Source organism: Prenolepis imparis, unplaced genomic scaffold (genome assembly GCF_030444845.1).
Source record: "Prenolepis imparis isolate NDT839.2.m4 unplaced genomic scaffold, iyPreImpa1.0 SCAF_3, whole genome shotgun sequence".
NCBI classification, from domain to species: Eukaryota; Metazoa; Arthropoda; class Insecta; order Hymenoptera; family Formicidae; genus Prenolepis; species Prenolepis imparis.
The window spans coordinates 9336190-9360113 of record NW_028141161.1 but is presented as its reverse complement, the minus strand read 5'-3'; the positions used below and the strand labels follow the sequence as shown (position 1 = coordinate 9360113).

Sequence of the window (23924 nt, the reverse complement as noted above, 5' to 3'; positions counted from 1 at the left end):
CACCGAGCACGGTGCAACGCGAGAGCGTGCGTGCGGTTATGCACACACTTCGCGGACAATTAATTCTCTCTCGGGGCGGTCTTTAAAGTCGTACAGGTTCACTCGCGGACGAACGAACGAACGAACGGACGGACGGACGGACGGACGGACGCGAATCGTTCCAGAAATGGAGTTGGTTTGGCCGCTTGAGATACGATCGTATACGTGTACGCGAGTGTGTACATATCGTACGGCGGCCGTACCCGGAGAAAAACGCCATAACTCCGCGTCGTATATGGCGGCAATGCACAGGTGCATGCCACGGTGAGTTCACCCCGCTTCTTCCCCCCGCATCATCGTTACCACCCTTTCCCTCGTCCCTTCACCCCCTCGATCGGACGTGCGTGCAGAATGCCAATTGTTTCTCCGCCTCTCTCTCTCTCTCTCTTTTTCTCGCGATATCAAACACGCTTGTTCTCCAGGATTCGCGCCGTCCTCGCCATCGTCGGCTCGCTCTCTCTTTCTCTCGCGCATCTCCGCGATGATTCTGTCGCTTTCCCCTCATACCTCCCCCTTTCGTTCGCTGGAAACTCGATTGCGATACCTCGCGGATTGTAAGTATGGGATACATTGTCCCCTACCTCCCCCTCTATCATTCCTGTTTTCTCTCTCTTTCTCTAGGAGAGACTCCGGGTTGTGATCTTTGAGTACGTATACGCTTCTTCTACGTCTCTCGTATTATCTGGCTTCTTGCTTCGGCCGCTCGCCAAAGACAACGCGATAAAAACTAATTAGTATGTACGTCGGCGGCGCGTTTCTAGAAATAGACCCTGGTCGCATAATCGGGCGCGCCGATTCTGAGATCGCTTTGGAAACCTGCAATCGACTTAGAAACGCAATAGTCGCCATAGGGTCCATGTGTGAAGAAACCCATATTAATGCGATCGGTCGCTTGCTTCACCTAGGGAAACATTTTTCAAAGATGACGCCTTACTTAGCCGAGAGATCAAGCGAGTCGCAGCACGTGTATAATATCCTTAATACGGTGACGTGAAGAGAGTAATATCTAAACGTCAGTAAGTAATGTCTAATTTTTGTTAATTGTCAAATTTCATCAAGCTTCACATCTCTATTCCGTTCGCGACATGTCCCTCTGTTTTTCTGAACGGATCTCGTACGACTGAAACGATCCTACTTGGGAAGCGAGGACGACACGCTTGATCGAACAACGAGGTGTAACGCGAGAGCCACCGAAAGACACGCGCGCACGTGCGCACGCGAACGGTGAGAGTTGAATTTATGAATGAACGAGCGAAGGGCGAGCGTGGGCGAGCCCCCACGCGCTTTATCATAATCGGGACCTCCGGCCTAGTCACGCCTGCCATAACTGTCCAGGCATAGAGCAAGGTTGCTCGTGAAATCGAACATGTCCGTTCGCCTATTCGATCACGATTACGCGGATTGCGTACGCGTCGCGGATGAATGAAACCGTTTCCTCCATTCATACAAGCGCCCGCGCAATTTCGTAAGCGCCCTTTCACGCCTTCAAGGGATCCTTTCTCACCTGCGACATGTTTCAGACAACCTTGCTTGCGATAGATTAATTCAATGATTAGTTCATAGTCTAATAAAATTTAATAATCTCTTGTGATATAATTTCGTAATCAATATATTTTTACATTTAAATAAATAAATTAAATTACTCAATCGCAAATATATATAAATTCTCTTACATAAATACTAGGAGATAAATGTGCTATATAAAAATATTTAAAAAAGTATATCAGAAATTAATTCCCATCATCAATTCATCGTTTAGGAAATAGAATCTAATTTATCTCTCGGAAGGGAAATAATTAACTGGCGAGATAAATTTTCAATGTTCGCATCCTGTGCTATCCCGCCTGATTTCCTCGCGCTGACAGATCGAACAAGACGGACAGCCATTATCCCGAGGCGCAAAAGGTACCTCCCTTCGCTTCCTTCGCTTCCCTTCTTCGTAAGTCCGTCAGTCAGTCTGTCACCTTAACACGAATACGCCACGGGGATGAATAATCCATGGAGTCTCGTGCGCCCGCGCCGAGAGAGACAGACAATGTACGTCCCACACGAGATTTTCAGGTGTTTCAACTAACGAGCGATTTGCATGAAACAACGAGGACATACGACGGCGAGGTTGGGGGGACGACAAAGAAGAAGAACGAACCAGTTTCGAACCGCGTCGATACACATTCGTAATTCTATAATGCGTGTAAGCCGACAGACTCTCTCGCCTAAGTAAGTGTCCTATCCTTTCATCTCCTAATTTTTTCTTTTTTTTTGCAAATGTTGTAACGCGCGAGAGAAACTGCAGTAAATGTATTATAATTAAATGGATGTTGTACTAATAGTAGCGACAGAGCTACTTTATTTTCTATAATTGATTAATTTTAATTTATTTTTATAACAACATAATTATTAGAATTATTAATTAAATAGTATAGAATATTGTTAGGTATATAAAAATACAGCAGGATATCTGAGAATCGTCGCGGATTCTTCGATCTTTCAATCTTGTGATATTTTGCCGAGCGTATTTCACGAAACACGTTCATCGTAATTATACCGCGTGCAATGACAGGTGAACACACGATTCAACGCAGAAAGTAATAATCGATGATCGAAGGGGGAAGAGGGAGAAGGGAGAGGAGGAGAAAGGGGTCCCCCTTCATTACATAAATTGCGCGAAACGTTCTGTCACGCATTTCATTCTCGCTGCTTGCCTTTATGCAACAACACGCGCACGCTATGAATTATTGCGCAACGAAGGGGAAAAAAGAAATAATTAAACGCTTTTTAATAACGGCTCTTAAAATTCCGCGCGAAACGAGGCGAATTGTCCGAGGCGAGTTGTCGATGTTGACGGGTCAAAGCGGATAACGAGCCCATATTTTCAAGCGCCGTATATTTTAAAGCGGTCGACGGATATCAGGACCTGGTCCACTTTTATTTTCAATCAAGAGAGTTGTTTGCGAATTCGATGATTACGCATATATATGTCTCCATATATATGTATACATATATAAAGAGAAAGATGGAGGAAAGATCAAATATTGCGCTCCCCCATTATATTATATTATGTCGCGATTATCGCGCTAAATGCTCGCGACATGCGATGCGGCAGATAAAAATCATGTCGTTCATTACCTTTATCTCGTTTGATGCGTCGGCAAATAGCGCACATACGTCGACCGCAGTGCTGCCTCTCGGGCTTCTGCTCGGTGTCCAGGGTAACCATGGTGTCGCAACGTGGTGTACACGGCTCAATAAATTATATCTCCGTCTTATCATACGCACGGCGGATTATATATGTATCAATTACTACGCGGGTAGTTTGACCCTTCACGCGCTGCCCGTGCGACTCATTTCGGACATTCTCGTCCCACATTGTCCGCGAAACATATTTCTCCGGAAGAGGAAGATGAGACGAGAGACGATGACGCACTCACAAAGACGCACTGACTTTTTTTTCTCTTACGCGAGTCGCGCGTTTATCGCTGAACTCGCGAACTGTCAATGAACGGCGATTGTCTCGACGCGGAATAACAATTACTTTCAATCCACCCCTCGGAACGATGATCGATGCTCCTGCGTTTATCGGTTCCTGCAAGTTGACGTTTCATTGCTGAGTATCGAGCGCGAGATGACAATCATTGACTCGTCATTCACGATCGATACTCTACGCGTCGAGCGTTACGAGGCATTTAAGTTATATACAATAATATAATTTTCTTAAATTTTTGTTGATTGAAGAGAAATGTCATTTTAATTTAATTCAATGCCTCGCAATGTTCGTTGACTTTCGCGAGATCGATATTTCCCGTCGCTCGAGTCTCTGTAAAATTGCACCTCGGAATCTCGTACTTTCTGCGTTATAATTGATATATTTATACAAAGATTTAATTAATGTCCGATTTATTCCTCGTAACGTAACACTTTCATTCACCTGCTTGTTTTAATCGCGCTTCCGAATTTCGCATTTTCTCTCGATGAGAGAGAGAAAGAGAGATTCGAATATACGAGACTCTCTCGACAATTTATTTCGCATTTGATTCATTAATCGCTGTTTAATGCGTCATAAGTTGCACGCGAATCTCGTGTACCGCAAACGTTGACGTGGCGCGACGTGTATATTTATTTTTTATTAGTTAGATCACTTTTCATTTGCATATATCGCTTCGATATTGCGATATTCGCGGAAACGAATTATGATAATGCGGGCAGGTTTCACTGACATTAAACGAACATTTAATGGACAGCTTTTGACTCGTGTCATGTATGAATAGCGCGCACGCGATATTGTCATGCAAAATAAGAACGACAGCGCCACGTGTTTGCTAATTCCTTGGATTACTTGTACCGAGAACAATGTTATATGCTCGCCTTTCATAATTTATATGAATCACAGCTGAGAAATTTGCATTTGTGGTGACACAAGCGCGAATAAGCGAGTTAAAAGAAATCATTAACGAGTAAAATAATAGTTATTAATCGATATTATTATATTATTATACAAAGACATATAGGATGAATTTTTCATGCGTTCTTTCTCTCTTTTTACAATTTGATAACCGTACAAGATCGCTAATTTTGAAAAAAGTTTATCGCATTCGAAAATATCACAAAAATCTATTAAAAAAATTTTGGAAATATATCTGTAATTTTCTACGAATTTATCCAAATACCTTGCAGTGTTTAATCTGATAATTAACCAAGTAGTTTTCTTCGTAATTACACGAAGGATTAATGCCGAGCGTGACAAACATTCAATTTATCGTCGAACTTTTCATCCCGACTCTGTCATCTTAAAGAGCCCTAGGCGAGTCTCTTCGCACCTCGAGGAGTCACGAGGCGGCCACGGCTAATTAAGCTCGATTCAATTTAATTAATCCTCTCGATAATCCCCTTCCTCCCAGCTTTCTTCACGAGGGTAGTCTACCTCGGGGCAATTAGTGCGAAGAATCGTGGTCAGTCGTACGGGACTAATCGTATTGAATTAATAGAATCGAGGCGACCCGACCGCACCGCGAACTCATTCTCGGTCTTGTTCTCTCCTCGGTCGGCGCGTGGGCGAGGGGATTCATTCCGCTGTCGTAAATTACGGTAAAATTACCGGCAACGTGAAAAAGAACGGGGCGAGCGAGCGGGCGGACGTAAGAGAGCCGCGTAACTTTCGAAAACGTGAGAGGCAGAGAGCGTTCGTTCGCCATCTCATTGAAGAAAATCGAAAGAGAGAGAGAGGTGAAAGCGAGACAAAAAATATTTCATCGCCGGTAAATAAAGTTTTGAATATTTTTCGCCGGGACCGCGTCGTTTATTACCGGTTTAAATACCGCGTCGCGTCGATAAGTCTCTCCGATAAGCGGAATCACGCAAAGTGCGAAGATTTACCTGTATTTTTTTCGATCGATCAGCGACGTATCTCACGTAATCCACGGGTAAATAACGAATTTTTTATCGATTCCCGTAATTCCCGATCAACAAATTGATATCGGGGGATCTCCGCGAAAAATTATTAAGCGATTAACGCGGTACATTTGATGTGCTCGAGGTGAAACTCAATTTGCCACCGGATGCGCGCGATGCCAGCAACCTGGCGTTTAACGACTAGCATAACGAAGAGGAGTTATAAAGACGGAGAGAGAAGACCGCAGTGAAAGTTGACAAAACGAACTCGAGTCCTGTGTACGCGGAGTCAGTCTCGTCTGATCTCCACACCGACACCCACGCATCGGCATTTAATTAACACCGAAATTATTAAAGAAAACGGCTCCGCACTTTTGTCCACGTACTAAATAACCGCCTACGCGCGTATTCCCATGTGCACCGTTACTCCTGCTATTCGATTATGTAAAAATTCTTCTTAATTACGGTACCGGCAATTAATTCGAACGAGCGCTTACAAAAAGAAACTTGGATATTTGACGAGAAGGTCATCCGCATAAAGCTGGTTCTCCGTGTAAAAAAAAAAATATCCTTTTAACTGAAAAAATTACTTCATTTGAAGAAAATAAAATTCATTATCTTTTTATCGAGAATAATTTGTCGAGTTTCTTCAAATTATAAATTAATACTTTCTGCGGTCGGCTATAATGTTAGAACATATCGCAAAAGGATTCCGTCACATTTTTTCGCGGTGTGTAAAATCACGTATATGGTAGTATAACATTGTTGTCGAATTAACTCGTCCTATGGCGGAATTGTGCCATTATAATCAAGTTTATCGGGCTCTCTTTATTTTAGCCGGATGGTTACACAGCATGTAATTAGTGTAATTACTATTATAACGCGCTCGTTGCCGCCGACCGTTCGTTAATGTTACACTCGCGCCGCGGGTCGGTCCACAAAATTATTTCATCTCCATTTTCAACCTACTTATTGCACTTATGGTTATTAACGGGCGGATCCGCGAAGATACGAAGAAGAAGAGGAGAACGAGAAAAGGAAGAAGCGGAAGAAACGATGCACCGTCGCGCGCGATCAGATCCGATCGAGCATTGATTAATTCGCAAAACTTTTCTGCCATTTATAACGCCTCGCCTAATTAACCGTGGCCAGGTTAATAGCGCAATTTGTTACTTTAATGACGTATCAAGTTACGAAATTAACGCGCCAGATCTAGATGAGGAGAGTATCTGCCGAACCTCGTTTAACCCCGCGCGCTCTATTATTTTTCATTTTTATATCGTCGTCGGATATTTAATCGGGACAGAAAAACGAACATTGTATGCTATATCGTTTCCTTGGATTTTCTACATCAAGAAATTATTATTTATTATTATTTACTATTTAAAATTTTTTTAAAATATAAAAAAAGAGTAAAATAAATAGTAGCACAAAATTAATAAAATTAATAAAAAGAATAAGAGTAAAAAAGGAGAATAAATTGATAAAAAAATATGTATAATTAAAAAAAAATTAATAAATATCAACCTATAATTATTTCAAATTTAAAAGATGCATCATATTGAAATGTTAAATTGTCAGGCTCTTTAACGCTACTTTCAACCGCAAACGAAGGCGGCTGGCTCTCGGCGAGACGTGACAGTCACCGGGCGCTAATTTACGGGACGTTTTTATTGTATGACGGACTCTCGAGCGCGCTTTTCGATAAACAAGCGGCCGCGATATGTTCGTTACGGCCCCGTGAAAAAGGGTTGCGAAAGAGAAATCGGGAAACGGACCCCCTGCATCGGCGAGAAATAGTCGGGGCCCCTCCCACGAAGGCGGCGTCCTCGACACGCATTTTCAAAGAGTCTTTTCAAGTCGTCACGGGCCCATCAGCCCCCGAAGTACCGTCGATTCTTATCTGGTCGTGTCGATCTTCATGATCCTTCACTCTATAGCGAGGGGGCCCCCTCACACGCGAATTTATTCCCGCGACGAATTCGAGTGCCGGCGAAGCCAATATAGCATACAATGTTCGTTTTTCTGTCCCGATACTTTAATAGTTGGCTCTTGACGTCGACTTTAATATCGATATCGCGCAGTCACGGCCGTAATATCTTTTTACAACAAAATGTTAATTGACGATTAATACTTTGGGGTATTTTCCGATGAACGACGTAATGCTCCGAATTAATTAAGAGACACCGTCGATGTGGGAATTTAGCTCGTTTTGTTTACGATTTTTATCGAAGCATTCTCTCTCTCTCTTTCTCGATATTTCTTTTCTGTCTTTAAATCTTGTGTCATAAAAATAAACATGTCGAATCTTATAAAACTAAAATAAGGCCGCGCGAAAAGACATATTTCCTCTGCTAAAGAATTAGAATCATGTCACTGAAAATGAGTAATAAAATCTTAATTGAAAAAATGGAAAACATATTTTGAAATGGTCCTTTTCGTAAATATAATCAACTATGCATCAATGTATTTAAAAAAATTTATAATGTGCCAATAGTTTTCTGAATACTTAAGCATTCCTGACGAGTAGTTATAAGCACTTTGGTAAATATAAACAAAGTGAACGTTCAATATTTAATTTCTACTTTATAATAGTGATTGATGATTAAGGGAATTTGTGAATCTATTAAAAGATTAATTAAGATTAATTACTGCATCGATATTATTTAATCGATTCGTCCAATTTCAATTCCTCAACAGACACTTAAAGTGAATTATCATAATCGAAAAAGAAAATAAGTTCCCTCAAACGATCGGTAGCATTTTCTCTTAGCAAGTTACACTTTTACAACGTTAGAAATTGAATAATGGAGGATTCGTATGATTATCGCTGTTTATCTCTCTTGCTATCTGCTGACTAATGACGATCCGAGCAACGTTGTTGAAACATCAGATGTGAACATACGAATAATTAAATTCATTCCGATTACATTGCAAAGCAACATTAAAAAATAGAGTTTAATTAGCAAGTTTCTTAACATTCTAATAAATATCCCGTAATGTTCTATTCAATATCTGATGTTGCAAACGATGAAATAAAATATCGATGATTCAAATCTCTAATTACTTTCAGTATTCAGAAAATAATATCAGATAATATATTTTAATATAAAATCTATCAAAAAAATATGTATGTTATCTAATGCTCTGCGTTTACTAATAAAAATTTCAACAACACTATTTCCAACTTTTTCTGATAGTCTTGTTTTCTCAGACGATTGACACTTTTTAATGCAATTGGCACGCGATCGTAATTCGATTATTAATTTAACGAATGGAGGAACATATATAGAGACTATTGCATCTGTCCATTATCCGAACAAGCCCGTTAATATGTTCCGGCGCAGATTGAAAGATGAACGTTCAACGAAGGGTTGAGAGCGTATATCGATGGCAAGAAAAAGTCCGAGTGACCGAATCGACTGTAATCGGCAATGCGATCTTACAGCGCAGTAGAGCGTCATGAGCCGTCGCGAACGAGCTCCGGTCTGTCGGATGTGCGAAACGAGGCAGATCGAATCCAAGGGATCGCGATTCAATTAATATACGACACCGCGGCCCCGGCGCTTGATTTAATTATCAGATTCAACCGGTGCCGATAGAAATCGCTTCATTAAGCGTGCGCCATGTTTCCAGTCAGAATATGATACCCGTCGAAAGAGAGAGAGAAAGAGAAGGAAAATGACACGTCGTCGCTCCGGAATGGACACCGTGTAATTATCGCGATCCATTAGGCCAACGTTAATTCGCGGAGGCACGAATCTGCGCCCCGAGCTCTCTCGTACTCTGTACGGATTCTGTATCCCGGATTTTTATCTGGCTCACGTTGATCGCCAAGATGGGACAAGTTTGCGCTTCGTGTCTTTTTTAACGAGTTTAAAACGCGGACGCGAGGGTTAGGCTTTAACACGCGCTTTTTACTGCAGGCATCTTTTGCATATCACGACCAAGCACAGAGACCAACGCCGTAAAAATATTCGTCGGCTGTAAACAAGCGTTTCGGTGTTAGGTTTCGTTATTACGTTTCTTCCCGATTTTTTTATTACGCGATAAGAAGTTATCGTGATTGAAATTCGATCGATTTTTATGAGATGCCTTAGCAATGCTAATGAGAATCCTTTCTCATCAGTCAAACACAATTAGCACAGTGTGTCTAACAGCTGATGGTGCGTCGCTACTGCTGTCATCGTTACAAAGATCGAAGCTGTCACGATTTTGGCAAACTCGATTTTCAAGGAACTGTATGTTCACGAGACGCCACGTTCAACTTGCATTTCGCGATCTGTCAACACGGTTTTTTATTCATAACAAGCGGAATATTGTTAGCAAGATTCTCTGTCGTCTTAACGATATATTGTGATCATACGTTAATTATTTACGGAAATTATTTTCGTCAACAACAATGCTAAATCAACACGATTTATGCATCTTTCGATTGTACGAAATATGTAAAATTAATTAATTTCATTACAATTATTATGTCATATAATATTTTTTAATAACCGAAGAAAAATACGACGACTGTCGTTAATGCGATGCGAAATACTACGGCAGATCTCGATGCTGCCCTTCGGCGATCGTTGATCTCCATCAATCCCGCTCGAGAGACATCTTTAACGCGTTAACATCCAAGTGCGACACGTTCACAGAGACACGAGCCGACGAGAGACGATCGATCCCGCATCGATCAATCTCGTTTAGAGAAGCAGAATGCACACCATTCATTTTCATCCGTGAAGGCCAGACGGAGCGTCGGTCTCGTCCTAACGAGAGCCACGACGGGGCCTCTATCTCTCTGCGTCTTCGCGACCGCGTCGTTGGTGACACGCTGACACACAACACCGATACACAATCCACAACGACGACGAATACACAGTGGTATATCGGCACAACCAACTGACACTAGCGCTCGTTTTCATCTCGACATGATGCGGGAGCGAGTACGACGTGTATTGCACTTTGCACGACTGGTTCTCTCCCCGATGTCACCTGCGCCGGTGAACCAGGTGAACCGAAATATCCTACTGACTGACCGATTCGACTGGTCGGGCCTTGCGACAGCGTTTAAAAACACACAACACTAGAAGGTTGCACGTGGCTGCGGGCTGGCATAAACAACGCGGGGGTTGCACGCAGCTCCCAAGACGTGACGTATCGCGCGCGTGTTCACCGAACGAAAAGGGCAGAAAGGGAAGAAGAGAAGAGAGAGCGGTACGGGAGGAGAATGTAGTGCGAGGGAAGAAGAAAGAGAGAGAAAAGAATCGGAAATAGAGGGAGGGAGAAAGCACCACACGCGCTTCCTGGGAGAGAGAAGTGCAATCTGTCGGTCCGGTCTCTTGGTTCGTCTCTGACTGGTGTCGTGTGCGCGGCTCATGAGAGAGCACAGCCCGTGCTGCGTGCCGTTGCGGCCTGGGGGCCACGTGACACGGTCCCCTGCAGGAGGTAGGACCGCACACTCCGCGGAGCAAGAGCGGGCCGACCGGCCATGTGTGTTGTGTTGTGTTGCGCGCGTGGGGCTCGCGCGAGTGATAGTGTGGGGCGCGCGTGTGGGCCGCATTGCAAGAGGGAAGGAGAGAGAAAGGAAGAGAGAAAGAAGGGGGAAAAGGGCAGAAAAAAAATGAGCGAGAAAGGAGAGAAGCGACGAAGACAATGAGAAGAAAAATAGATAGAGTGAGAGAAAAAGCGTAAAAATGGGGGGACCAGAAGAGGGCAAGTGAGAGAGATAAAGAGGCCGCGAATACAGTACAATTGTGTAGCGGGGCATAGGCGGACCAGGGGAACTGCTGCCGATCGCGGGCCAGAGTGGTGGAATCGTTTGTGAGAGTGGGATCAGAAAAGCGTTGAGAAAAAGGGGGGTGGGAGAGTCGAGTGGGAGGACTGGGTCCACGGGCCCCGCTCCGAGTGAGAGTAGAGTTATCTCCCTTTCTCTCTCTTTCCTTCCCTTCCTCGCGATATTACCTGGTGCGGAGGAAATGGGGGGTACAAAGGGCGCAGGGGGTCCAAGAGACCATAGGTAGGGCGACCTACGACCCTGTCAGGCGCGTGCCCCAAGTCAGCTTGCATCTACTATGCACGATTGATAACGAGCCGTAGCTACACCGCGATGATTACAGTCACCGATTTTTATTCAGATTATTTTACGACATATAGGCGGAAATCGATCTAGTCACTTTCGATCACTAATTTAACACTTTCAATGCGGATGGAGTTTTGATATATTGAGGTATTCCAAGTCAATCATGGAGTTATTATTAAACAAACTTAAAATTGCAATCATTGGACAAAATAATTGCACTATGAATGTGCATTCGGCATTCTGTATAATGACTCATTTTTTATGAAATACTCAATATCTTGAAATATTTTTTTCCACAAAGGCGCAATATTTTTTAATAATTTTTCAACATTTAATATATTAATTTATACATAATATATATAATTGTAAAATTTTTATTATAGTTTAATATTAAATTAAATAATTGATTTTAATTTTTTTTTTGTAAAAAAAACTAAAAAAATTAATACAGAGAGATGCGATGAAGCGTCACGCTGGCGAACAGCAGCCAGAAGGTGCGCGGTCCCCGATACGCGAAAGTCGAGGGAAATGCACGGCGGGGCGTAGGCGTTAACAGCGTCAAGAGCAAGAGAGTAACGGTATACAAGATAGCGAGGTACAACTAGCTAGATAAGATACATTAGATATTAGCGCGATGAGAGAGAGATATGTCGCAGCGATTAATGTCGCGCGCCCCGCAGCGTACCACGAACCGGACCGGCTGTAAACTGCGGGTTAACAAGTGCAACCAACGACGTTGAGCGATCTGTTCCGAAATAATTCTTTTATAGTTTCGATGACGCAATCCCGGGACGCGGAACTAATGGTCCCGAGGAACATTTCGTGGAAGAGGCGAGTTAAACCGGTCGGGCACGCGCCCTTAGTCATTCGTACGCGAGATGATTGCAGCGAAGAGCAGGACGGTATTCATGCCTCATTTCAACAAACTCTTCAGAACATATTTTCGCATTCCTCGAAATAAAGTGGAGTGTCCCTTACAGATGTCTCGAGTAATATCGTTTTTTAATTTTATTCTAAATACTTTTATTAAAAAGATAAGAAAAATTAATCGTTTTCTTCTTTATAGACTTAGGCTAATAAGCACAAAAAAAAATATTTTTATAAAATTCTTATTTGTTTAAATTTAAAAAAAAATTTTTTTTTGAGAAAAAAGAAAGAGAGAAAAGTTGACAGTCTCTTGAAGATAATTTCTTCGCGGATTCTTATGTGTTCTTAAAACAGAAAAAATGTGTCGAGTCTCATCGAGCAAACGTACAATATTTTCATTAAGAATTTCACTGATTGGGTCTTTGCTTGCGTGATCCGGAGACATGTGAAGCTCCGTCATGAGCTCCGTCATGAGCTCCGTCTTCGCTTGATTGGCGCGGAATAACGGAATTAAAACCGTACCGGTGGAATTTTAAGTCGTTCGCGGCGTTATGGACTTTCCCGGGAAGACACGGTGGAGAGCGGATAAGAAGACGCTGATCGAGACGAGAGCCAGGTTTTACTGTCAGGAGGATTTTACGAGAGTCGCCGCGCGTCGACGAGTGATGACGAAACGAGTCTACTGCATCGCGCCGGTGCCGCGTATTTATAGAAACGTAAACGAAGATTGTACGTTAATGGTCATATAAATAGTACCTCTTACTAGAGTTTTTAACCGGAAGCAAAAGCTTCAGGTGCTTTAAAAGCGGCTCGTAAACGAGACCCGTAAATATGAGTGTCGTCGAGAGTCGCGGAAACTCATCGTTCGTTGGCGAGGATAAAAAAGGTATACATGTGACGCGATTGCCTGATCACGGGATAATTGGACCCACGAGGAAGTCGAAATTTCCGTGAGAGCCGGATGGAGTCATAAACGATGATCAGTTCGAACGAAAGTGCGAAAAATTGGCCTCGAGAAAAGAAAGCTCTGTTGTGCAACTTGTAAGACTATTTGCGGATATTTTAGGGACAGACTTTCAAAGTATTAATATTATAATAAATATAAATAAACGTTTAACGTTGAGGCAATTAATTATTTTTTAATTATAAGCCACATTGAATCAAGAATTAAATATTATTTTTTAAATGACATACATGATTATTACGCATCTTTTTTCACACAAGAAACATATGCAAGTAAAACACTCGCAAACTTTAACAAGCAACTACGCAGAATTTGTTAAATAAATTGAAACATAAAATGGATACCAATAATTTTATTAAATATATTTTACGGTACGAATAAAAATTTCATTACGCATTATTGACTTTTTTAAATATTAATTATTTTGAAAACTATTTTATATATATATATATATATAATTTTTGTGTTTTTTATATGTTATAGATCGACGCTTTGTACTATAGAGCTCCGCTGCTACGCATCGTATCGGTGAGTGTTGCATGTATACATATACATATAACATTATCTGTATGTACATTATATGTAGATTAATCCAAAACCAGAAATTAACTAGAGCGCAATTCCGAAAAAAGAGTTAAGAAATTATATATAATAATAATTATATATAATAATGTATGTGCAATTCTTCATATAATCGTTTTATATGTCTTCCTCATAACTAAAGGTCCCATGAAAAATCATATATTTAATCGAATGTCGAATAAATTACACGATATAACGCGTTGCGGAAAAAAAACCGTTAAGGGTTAATATAATAACCCCTCCACACCGCAGAAAGTGTTTTAGGCGTCGACTCTTCCTGTGCGTATGTGGTGAGCGAGGTCTCGGCGGAAAGTTAATGAAAAAGTCGCGTATTTATTCGGTTTCCACATGTTAACGATGCAAACGGTTTGCCGACAAGTGCGATCGCTGCAACGAAAAGGTTAAACGTGTCGTGGCGCGAATGATGAGAGAGGGTACTTGAATGATGAGTACGGCTCGTTTCTGCATTAATTATCAGTATGCACTTGCAGCTGCAGTAAGAGAAAGAATCGATCATGAAGATAATCGAGAGAAATGTTCTTGTGCATTGGAAGGATTGATTGTCCAACTGTCATCATGTCGAAATAATTGTGTGTCTTTGTATATTTTGTATGTGTGGCGATAAAATATTATATTTCTCAAATTTTCTAGTAATAATTCGAAAACTTGGATCATCACTAAACAATAAATTATAAAGAAGAAATTAAATAGCTTATTTTAACACCGTCTAGAAACGAATTAATTTTTTTATTTTAAGATTATATCACTTTTCTTCTCTCTAAATGATTAATCTTACCTTTCTATATTTTTTGCTAAAGAAAAAAAAATAATAGTTAACGATGAGCTCGTTAATGAGATTGCTTGACCATTAAGCAATTCTATAGATATTTTGCTACCTTAAAAAAAAGAAACATTCGGTTGACTGTGATTCAACCGGAAACGATCGCCCACACGATTGATTCTCATGATAGACAGGGCTGGACCACGGACATGAAGATACGTATTGGCGAGGCGCACATCGCTCCCTACCCTCATCTCGCCATTCGCGATCGGTCTCCAACTTCGCCCACCACATACGTTTTGTAAGTCGAAAAGAGTCGATTTCAGAATTGCTCGGTTGTTCTTAAACGATGCGCCCACGCGGCGAATCCGTCTTTCGGGGCCCGACGCGGTTGCCGAAATAACCGTCTCACCTCGCCCACGTTCCGTTTTGGTCCCATCATTGGCGGTTCGGAGCGGATAGAAAGAACCACGCGTGTCCAGCGATTTTGTGAAAGAGACGCGGTTGCTCCCTTCCTCTATCCTGCCATCATCGTCGAAGGGGGGCCCTACATGTGGGACGTCCGCGTTTCCGAAATTATTGCGGCGCGTTGAATATTCATAGAAATGATCACGTCGTCTTCTAATTTCGACAGATGACGATGTTATCTCGTTTGTCTCCTCTCGCAATAAAATACCAGATTTTTATATATTTATCGGATTTTTGAGCACACGAAAAGGAGCTATATATGGATTGTCCGCGTATACCGAAATTACCATTACGATTTGTTGAATATTCCATCGGGTAGCTTCCTAATTTTCGATAGAGATTATCGCGTCTGATTTTCGCGCGTATTTCTGCTACGTATGACGTCGGGATCTTTTTCTTTTATTAAAAAAAAAAATCCCCATAAGTGTATTTAATGCACGCATGTCTCTCGATCGGCTAATCTCGCACTTCGCAAATCATATATAAGAACCGCATCGACTGACTGCATCGACGCGCCGCGCTTGATTCCGCCGCACCGGATTAAGAAAATAGGCGACTTGAAACGAGATGAGAGTCGAGTTGACAAATCGTTCAGATCCGGCCGGTATCTTCCTATCTATCTCACGGGGCTTTTTTTGGACCCCGTCGACGTATAACCTCGCCGTGACTAATGTCTAATGATGCGTGTCGCGCATTCTCTCTCTCCAGCACCTCCTCGTTTTGTCGCGCTCTCTGTAATCCGGTGTCCGGTTTCGATTCTTAAGTACGACTCGTTGAAATCTCGATGGCATCTCGCGAGGCACTTGCCGAAAGATCGATCGCCCGCGAACTTCAGCCGGAATTAATATTCTTGTTCGCGCACGATCGTTGATCGGCAAGAGCCCACGCGCTTCCTCCAATCGCTTCCTGCTTCATTATCAAATGAGCAAAACATTCGTTGTGCCGATATGTTACATAAATATTGTTATGTTTCTCTGGCATTTATGCGATTTCACGTAGGAGTTCTACGGTAGACAGCAATAATCAATCATTCGCTTGCATCAGCGGCGATTGTTGTAAGCCCGAAAACGCCGCAGGCTGATCTCAACTATCGCAAATATCCGGCACAGGGATTAATCAGAAATCTTTTTCGTTGTCTCTGATAACAGCATAATCTAGCGTTAGACGCTTCTCGTAGATTTGCGAGGATTATAAATTCTGAAACGTCATTAAACGCGAAATAAATCGGCAACAAAGCGTTAAGTTACCATAGTCTGAAAATAGGACACGAGATTTAATAATCTCTGGTCGATCTTCAGGATTTTTCGTGCAATTAATTTTTCTTACTCGTGCGTTAATTTTATTCTCTTCTATATTAAATTTCAAGTGAAATATTTATACGACAATTAAACGATAATGTTTCATTGTAATAAAATTGTTTTCTCTCTTGCTCTCCCTCTGACAAATAAATGACTCTCTTGCAATTTATTTAAAACGTGAATAAACTTTCTCTTTTACGTACATTTCATATATTGTTTAACAAGCAGAGTGGATCAGTTAGGGTTACACAACAAGAGAGAAAGATTGAATAAAATCTTTTCTCACGCACGCGCACATCCTCGACGGCTCTTGACCGATATACGGAGCCAGATTTCTACGCCGCGATAAGAATCGATGGTCGCACCACGTGGAAGCAGTGAAGAGGCTTGTAAACAGGAGGGCTGTATATATGACCGGTTAATTGTGGGTGTAACTCGGTGTGCCTCTGCTCGCGTCAGGCAGCCGCGACAATTTGGAGAGTCCCAGTGATGTACGAGCGCATAAAAATTTCCCCTAATTAAAACTGATGACTTAAGTCGGTGTTATGCACGAGAGAGAGACGACGACGAAATCATTAAAATGTATAGCGATGGGCTAGGAAGTAAGTCTCGCGTAATTGCGACGAGAAAATTATTTCATCGCGCCGGAAATATATGCCCGAAGGGCACTTAAAATATTTCCGTGATAAACAAGAAAAGTATTTACCGCCAATATATTTCGGCGTCCAACGAGTGTGATAAGGACGCGCGGAGCAACAGTAGGAGCAATAAAGGTTCTTGCCGTGTAACTGAGAGTGATGTATACAATAACCCGCATCGACGATCTTTTTATAGGGCAATTAAATTTTACCGGGTTATGCGCGAGCATCGCGATATTATAACGCTTTCTCATAAGCGTTATCCGCTGCGCTAAAAACACATTTCAAGGAATTGTCACGACGTAAAACGCGCTGGTAATGTTCCGCGAGCCAATTACATATCCGCCCACGCGAGTATGTTTAGCGAGTCTTTGATAATTGAATGGAATTATCTTTCTTATAATGTAACCAGTTGATAAATTTATTTGTCGAATTTGTCGCGTGCCAAAAATTCATTACGCCTATACTTACGCACGTCATATTTGAACAAAATAATAATATGGATCAAAGTAAATGTAACATTTTGTTATTTTGAATCGTAAAAAAATAAACTATTAGAAAAATGTCAATAATATCGCGCTGCATTCAGTGTTTTTATAAACGATTTCTCAAAACAATTATCTGACTTTTGCCTAAAGATGCCTTTAGCAGTGAGTTTTTGTACGCGTGTTTGTTTATTCATTTTTATTTTTTCTATCCCTGTTTGTGCAATTTTCTCTCTCCATTTCACCGCATCAGATCTTTCGATTCTTTCGTGTTTCTCTTCCAGCCTCTCTCGGCGAGAGCCATTAAAGCGGCCAGCGCGAAAATCAATGTGTTGTTGGCGGCGCTTATATTCGTGCACTTCCTTTGCATTCAGTCGTGCGATCTCTTCATCGCATCGTTTCTCGTTCGCAAAGTGTTCCGAAGGTGGAGAGACCGAATGATCGAAGCAAAACGATAGTATTGCGAATCCTGAGAGCCCCGCGCTCGTTCTCTCTACCTTCTTCTTCTTCCTATTCCGCGTGGTACAGATTCCGCTGTCCACTGCATAACCGCGATAAATTACGAGGATGGAAGGCCGAAAGGGGTAGCAAAGAAGAGAAAAGGTAAAAGGAGCGGGAAAAGAGAAACCGACGGCGAGAGCAGTTCGTTTTGCACACAATTTCCACGTGGCTGGCGGTATCTTTGCGCGAAAATAAAGTGTTGCGTAGCGTACGCACGCGTTGCGAGACGCTGAAGCGGAAGGGAGGATGCGTTCCTTATTAACATTTCTTCGGGATTCGAGGCGAGATTAAATTGACAGTCAGGATTTGCGAGTCGTTTGTTACCGATCCACTCTCTATCTCTCTTCGTCTCTTGCACGATACCTTTGTGATCGTACTCGTGAGAGTACTTGCTCCCACTATATCGAAAGCCAATTTTCTCTTACGTAGTTTGCGCTCGAGTTCACCAAGATTCCCCTCCGATTCTCAGCCTAATGATCTCGACAATTTTCTATCGTTTTGAGAGAATCACGAATGGCCTATCTCTTGTAAAAATTATAAAAAATAGAAGACATTAAATATTATTTAAAAATTTTTTATTCTGAATTTTCCATAACTTGCAACTCTCACAAAATTTATTTTCTCATCCATTTATTTCTATGAAAAATAACGTCAGATTTTGACTTCTGTCACCTTTGCTCGAGTGAACTTTGGCGACGCAGAAAGAGGAAGAAATTCGAAGACAAAGAGAATCGAGGTGACGTTTCGAGTATACACGGTCCTTTATTATAGCAGTATCTGCAGGGCGCAGCTGTTAGCCCCGTTGAACGTCAGAAGTGACTATATACTCGCGCGGAAGAGCAGAGAGAAGCGCCGCTGCATTAATAAGACGGCGGAGCGTTCGCGCGCATCATCCATCGGTCGCGTAGACGGACTTGGAATAGCTCTCGGAATAGAATTCCGACTTTGCACAGTAGGCCACAGTGGGCCACAGTGGACCACATAATCCACGTGTAGAGGGATGGGCAGAGAGGGGACAAAGGGAAGCGAATGTGTGACGGAAGTTTATTTTCTCTTTGTGACTATTCGAAGACGCTAGTCTCGTTCCAACCCAGAATTCGCCAACTTCGCTAACTCGCCAAATCGTAAAGCGGAGTGTATCGCGTGGGCGAGGAAAAATAGCGGCGCTATTGTGACGGTACTTTGGCCCGGAAACGTGTTAATAAAAAAAATTTATATGCCCTACCTGCGATAGATAATCTCGTCAAACGCGAGAAATCATAGTCTAGCGCAAACTCGAAGAAAGATACACAGCGCAATGCATATTTTTTCGTAAAAAAAAGAAAAAAAAAAGAAAGGTCCATCCGTTTGAAGGTTCACCCTCTTCCGGTTTTCACCGAAGACTTACTCTGTTTACGACGAAGACGACGGCATAAGACTGTGAAGCACAACGTTACACGACTGGAGGCTGTGTACCTTTTTATCGCGCGCGCTTCGCAACTTTTGGCGCGGCTCCTACGCTTCATTAAGTCCAAAGAGATCATTCTTTCAACGCGGTGCGCTTGTCCGCCTCGTGGTTTCACGGGGCCCCGATCGCCAACAGAAAAAGGCAGAATCGAAGTTTAAAGGGAATCGCGAAGAAAGGCGACTTGAGCTCTCTTTCTCTTGCGCCGCGTCGTCGGTGCCTTTGACGCCTACTAATGAGAGGGCAGTGATTAAGGGAACTCTCGCGGTGGTGTGCACAAGAGCGAGGAGGAATATAAGCGGGACATAAAGCAGCACCGCGGACAGACAGACGGGCGGACAGCTGCGGTACGACGCGGGCTTTTTCGTGAAGTAACGCGATCCCAAAGGAATGCAAGGCCTTGTCGGTTAACGCCGTTAATTCGACGGCGTGTCGAACGAACTTATTATCGATCACCCCGACGAAGCTTTCTTTTATTCTTCATATTTTTCCTTTTGCACGATCGAAGAATGAACGTCGAACGCCGATCCCACGCGCATCCCGAGAGTGATCTTACAACCGAAATCTTTTCCACGTCAATCCTAAGCATTTAATTGCATAATAAAATTAATTAGGCTAAATATATAAAATTTTTAACGCTTTAAAGAGTCTAATAATATTTTTTAAAATATCGTAACTTTCGAAAAAAATATCCTAATTTATATATTCTTAAAATTCAAATAAATGTTCAATATATAATTTTTATCTTCATTCGTTTGTGATATTTCTACAGATGAAGCTATATAAAAATTATAAAAAAGCGACTAGAATAATGTCGAAAGAAATCGAATCTAAAATTGATAGAAAAAATCTCCCAGACATCTGTTTGTCGAATTTTAAGTAACAGAATATAAGATTGTAGCTATGTATTTCGTCGTGTTCTTTCTCTTTCGTCTACTTCCACAGTATGACACCGATTGCCCTCGTTTCGAGCTGATATAATCCAACTGGTTTCATAAATTGTGACAAACCGAGAGCAACTGATTTTCGTATATCGGACGCCGATGACTCATGTCGGAGAGGGACCACTTTCCACCCAATTAGAAACCTTTGACTGAATAACAGTTCACGAATTCTTAGATCGATCAGAATGTGTTTGAAGGAGCCACGTGCAATTTTTCTTTTCCGATATCACAAACGAGAAGGAAGGAACGAAGAGATAATTTATTGCGGCTACGAATCGCGGTATTAATTATTCGCTATCGCGATAAGCGGCATGTATACAGCTGATGTTGTAGCAATTAGCTGTCAATTGTCGATGCATTGTCGATAGGGCCGAATGCATTTATCTCGTCATTGTGAATCAAGGCGTTTACGAAAAGAACACGCGATTACTGCGATGATTCGTTAAATAATTATTTAAATTCTTTAAATTAATTTTAAAAAAATAATTATTTTAAGAAAACTAATAAAGAAATTCATAGAATAAAATTTAGACAGATTTTTATAGATATTTACAAATTATTACTTTCTCTAGAGTCAGATATTTTTAAATTTGGCAATTTTTCGATGTATAAAAACGAAGATTTGGTCGCCGGTAGACAATTTAAATTAATGCCGATTTTAATATACGCCTTACCCGTTTTATGTTGTTTTTAGCGCCATCGTATTTATAGCCCTGATCACGACAGGACGCGACCGCGTCATAGCTAAAATCTATTATGAAAAACTTTTATAGCAAACGAGGAGCGGCAGACGAGTTAATGCGAAGAAAAAAAAAAAAAAAAATACAAAAATAAAGAAAAAAAATTGCGCGTGAGAGACGAGCACCGCCCACGCTGCGTCGGTTAATTACGCTTCCGAAAGTTACTTTCTGGGTGTCAGGTAGAGCGAGCGAGCGTGATTTATCGCGCCCATACGGGAAGGTAATCGCGAAAATTCGCCCAAAACTGCGCACTTTCACCAACGCGTGCGATTAATCGAGATGCTATCTTTGTTGCAAACTTCCTTATATGCGTCGACCGTCATTTCGCGCGATAAACTGGTAATGTCAATTACGTTACGGCTATACTCGTAGATTGGTACCGGTCGTCACATCCTCGGCGGAAAGTGTCAAAACCGTCTTGTCTCGCGGTTTCTGAGACACAAATCGTCTGAGAGATTAATGTAAACACACAATTTTTACTTTCGAAATTACAATTCAACAACTTTGCTGCAAATTAGTTAATTTGGTAACATGTTAATGTAAAAGATATTACGGTTGATAAATTATCAATTAATAAAATCAGTAAAATCAATGAAATGTCAATTTTGTGTACGATAAAGAAATAATAATCTATATTTAACAAAAACATAGATATAACAATTGAATAATCCTATATTTTCTAGGATTACTTTTTAATATATTTCTACTTCATTGACATGCTTAACGAAGTGATATCGCTGTAATGATGAGAAACTAGCTTTCGACGAAAGTGCGCAAGAAGAAGTTTAATAAATCGAAAAATGCGGAAAATATACGAGCGAGCGAGAGAGAGAGAGAGAGAGAGTGAGTCAGTTAAAAACAAAATAATTTCTCGAAGGACTTTCCGTGGGCTCTGGATAATTCCTCGACTTACTAGATGGGTCAAGGCCTCTGTCTCTTACGGACCTGCCTACGGTCGAAGAAATAATGCTGCGCGTAACTTACGAGGCAATCGTGGTTATTTAGTCACGTTTCATCTCAAGGGAAACTGACCTATTAATTTTTCGAAAAAGAATAAGTGCAACTAATTCGGACCAACGCAGATTCAATAAACATAGTCTAGATGATAATAATAAAAAAATATATATATCCTTTTTGATACTATATTTTTTCTAGTAAATCCTATGTATTTCAAATAAATTTTCCTTAATTAAATATCAAAACATTAATATCATGAATCATGAATCATGAATAGTTGATAAAATTTTAATTAAGATTTAATCGTCATTTAATCATCAAGCTACTTGATGTGAGAAACTTTAAAAATTGCAAAAAATGATGCCTAATTAAATTTCAGTGACATATATTTTCAGTAGAGTTTAGATAGATGCAATTAAATTTCAATAATTTAACTATCGTTCAAAGTTCTTGTATTCTTAAAATTTATTCTGCCTTATAATCTGAATTATCGTGTTAAGTTGTTACCGAACAAAGTTCCAATAGTCTGGAGGTTTTTCTTGAATTCACCGACAAAGTCAGCGCGGCCGATTTAAGCGAAAAAATCGCGCGGCGGTCCAAGTATCTCTACTTGACTTTCATCTCGAGTCTTTGGTTGTTATCTGAGCGCACCTACATGTACATGTACACCCATCTACCTATCTGTTTATCTGCCGACTGCGAAAAAAACATCAGCATGCATTTCTACAGCGGTTAGGATACAAACACAATGTAATGTCGCGATAGCGGGGCCTAGTCTCTTTCGCGATCTTAACGTCGTTTCATACAAGCTAAAATACTGTTGAAATACCAACAAATAAAAGCTTTTAAAAAAGATAAAAGTGTCTTCTATCATTTTAATAATATGCATATAATGATAATTTCTCGCGAATTTCGAAGAATTTCTCTTCAGAACTATCGAACTAATAAAAATCATTAAATCTGACATGAGATCCGGGAGATGAATTGAATGGGGAAGGAAAAGACGAAGAATCGTAGAGGGTCGAGAATGTGTCCGAGCAAGATTTACGTTCCGTCAGAGGCGTCGCGATGTGAACGCGGCCTTATCGCGGTGCGCACATGCGCTACTGCACGAGCACATTGCATGCGCCCACGCTTCGCGGGCGCGCGCGTGCACAACACACACCGGAATAAATGCGTGTTTATCGCGGCGGTGGCGGTGGCGGCACCGCTTTTGATGCCGGGGCAGCAGCTCGTGCGCTGCTCTCTTCTCTCTCTCTCTTCTTAGCGCAAGGAGAGGGCCCTCACGCAGATGGGTCCGACCGATTTACATAAGGCCGAGAAGAGCTCCGGTCCCGCGCGCGGAGCCTTCCTTCTTATTAAACGCGTACATGCACGTATATACATCGCGGGCGCGAGCACGCACACTCGTATCCTTTATTAAGGGCGCGCAGGCAGCGCACGAGCGCGCGGGAACACAGAAGCGCCGCGCATGCCTTGTTGCGCTAACAATACGACCGCCCACGTACGAGATATCTCGTTTTATTATTATCCTTCTGTCCACTCTCTCTATCTCTCTCTCTCCGGATTCCTCTCCTCCGCCTTTACCCTCTTTCCTGCTGTCCTCCTTCCGTTTCTTCTCCTTCGCCGCCCTTTCGCTGCGCGCGCGAGATCGCCAGTGCGGATGCGCTGAACTTTGCATGCGCTGATTCACCCAGCTTTATTCTCCCGACAGATACGCGTTTGCCCGTCCTCGATATAAGACAATGTTCCCTT

General features: G+C 41.7%; 1 protein-coding gene across 3 annotated transcripts in view; it reads right to left on the bottom strand.

Annotated features, from left to right (window-relative positions):
- The window catches only part of LOC145934537 (uncharacterized), a 211333-nt gene that overhangs the window by 27041 nt on the left and 160368 nt on the right, over positions 1–23924 (bottom strand). Inside the window, exons 1-2 of one of the 3 annotated variants that reach the window (XM_083035045.1) lie at positions 10143–10503; positions 3166–3622 (exon numbers count right to left, since the gene is read on the bottom strand). The exons of the other annotated variants lie outside the window; for them this stretch is intronic. Of the exons in view, the coding sequence (XP_082891171.1) occupies positions 3166–3256 (91 nt within the window). The 5' untranslated portion in view covers positions 3257–3622; positions 10143–10503. Of the gene's footprint in view, positions 1–3165; positions 3623–10142; positions 10504–23924 lie in introns of those variants that run through there. 3 annotated transcript variants of the gene reach the window in all.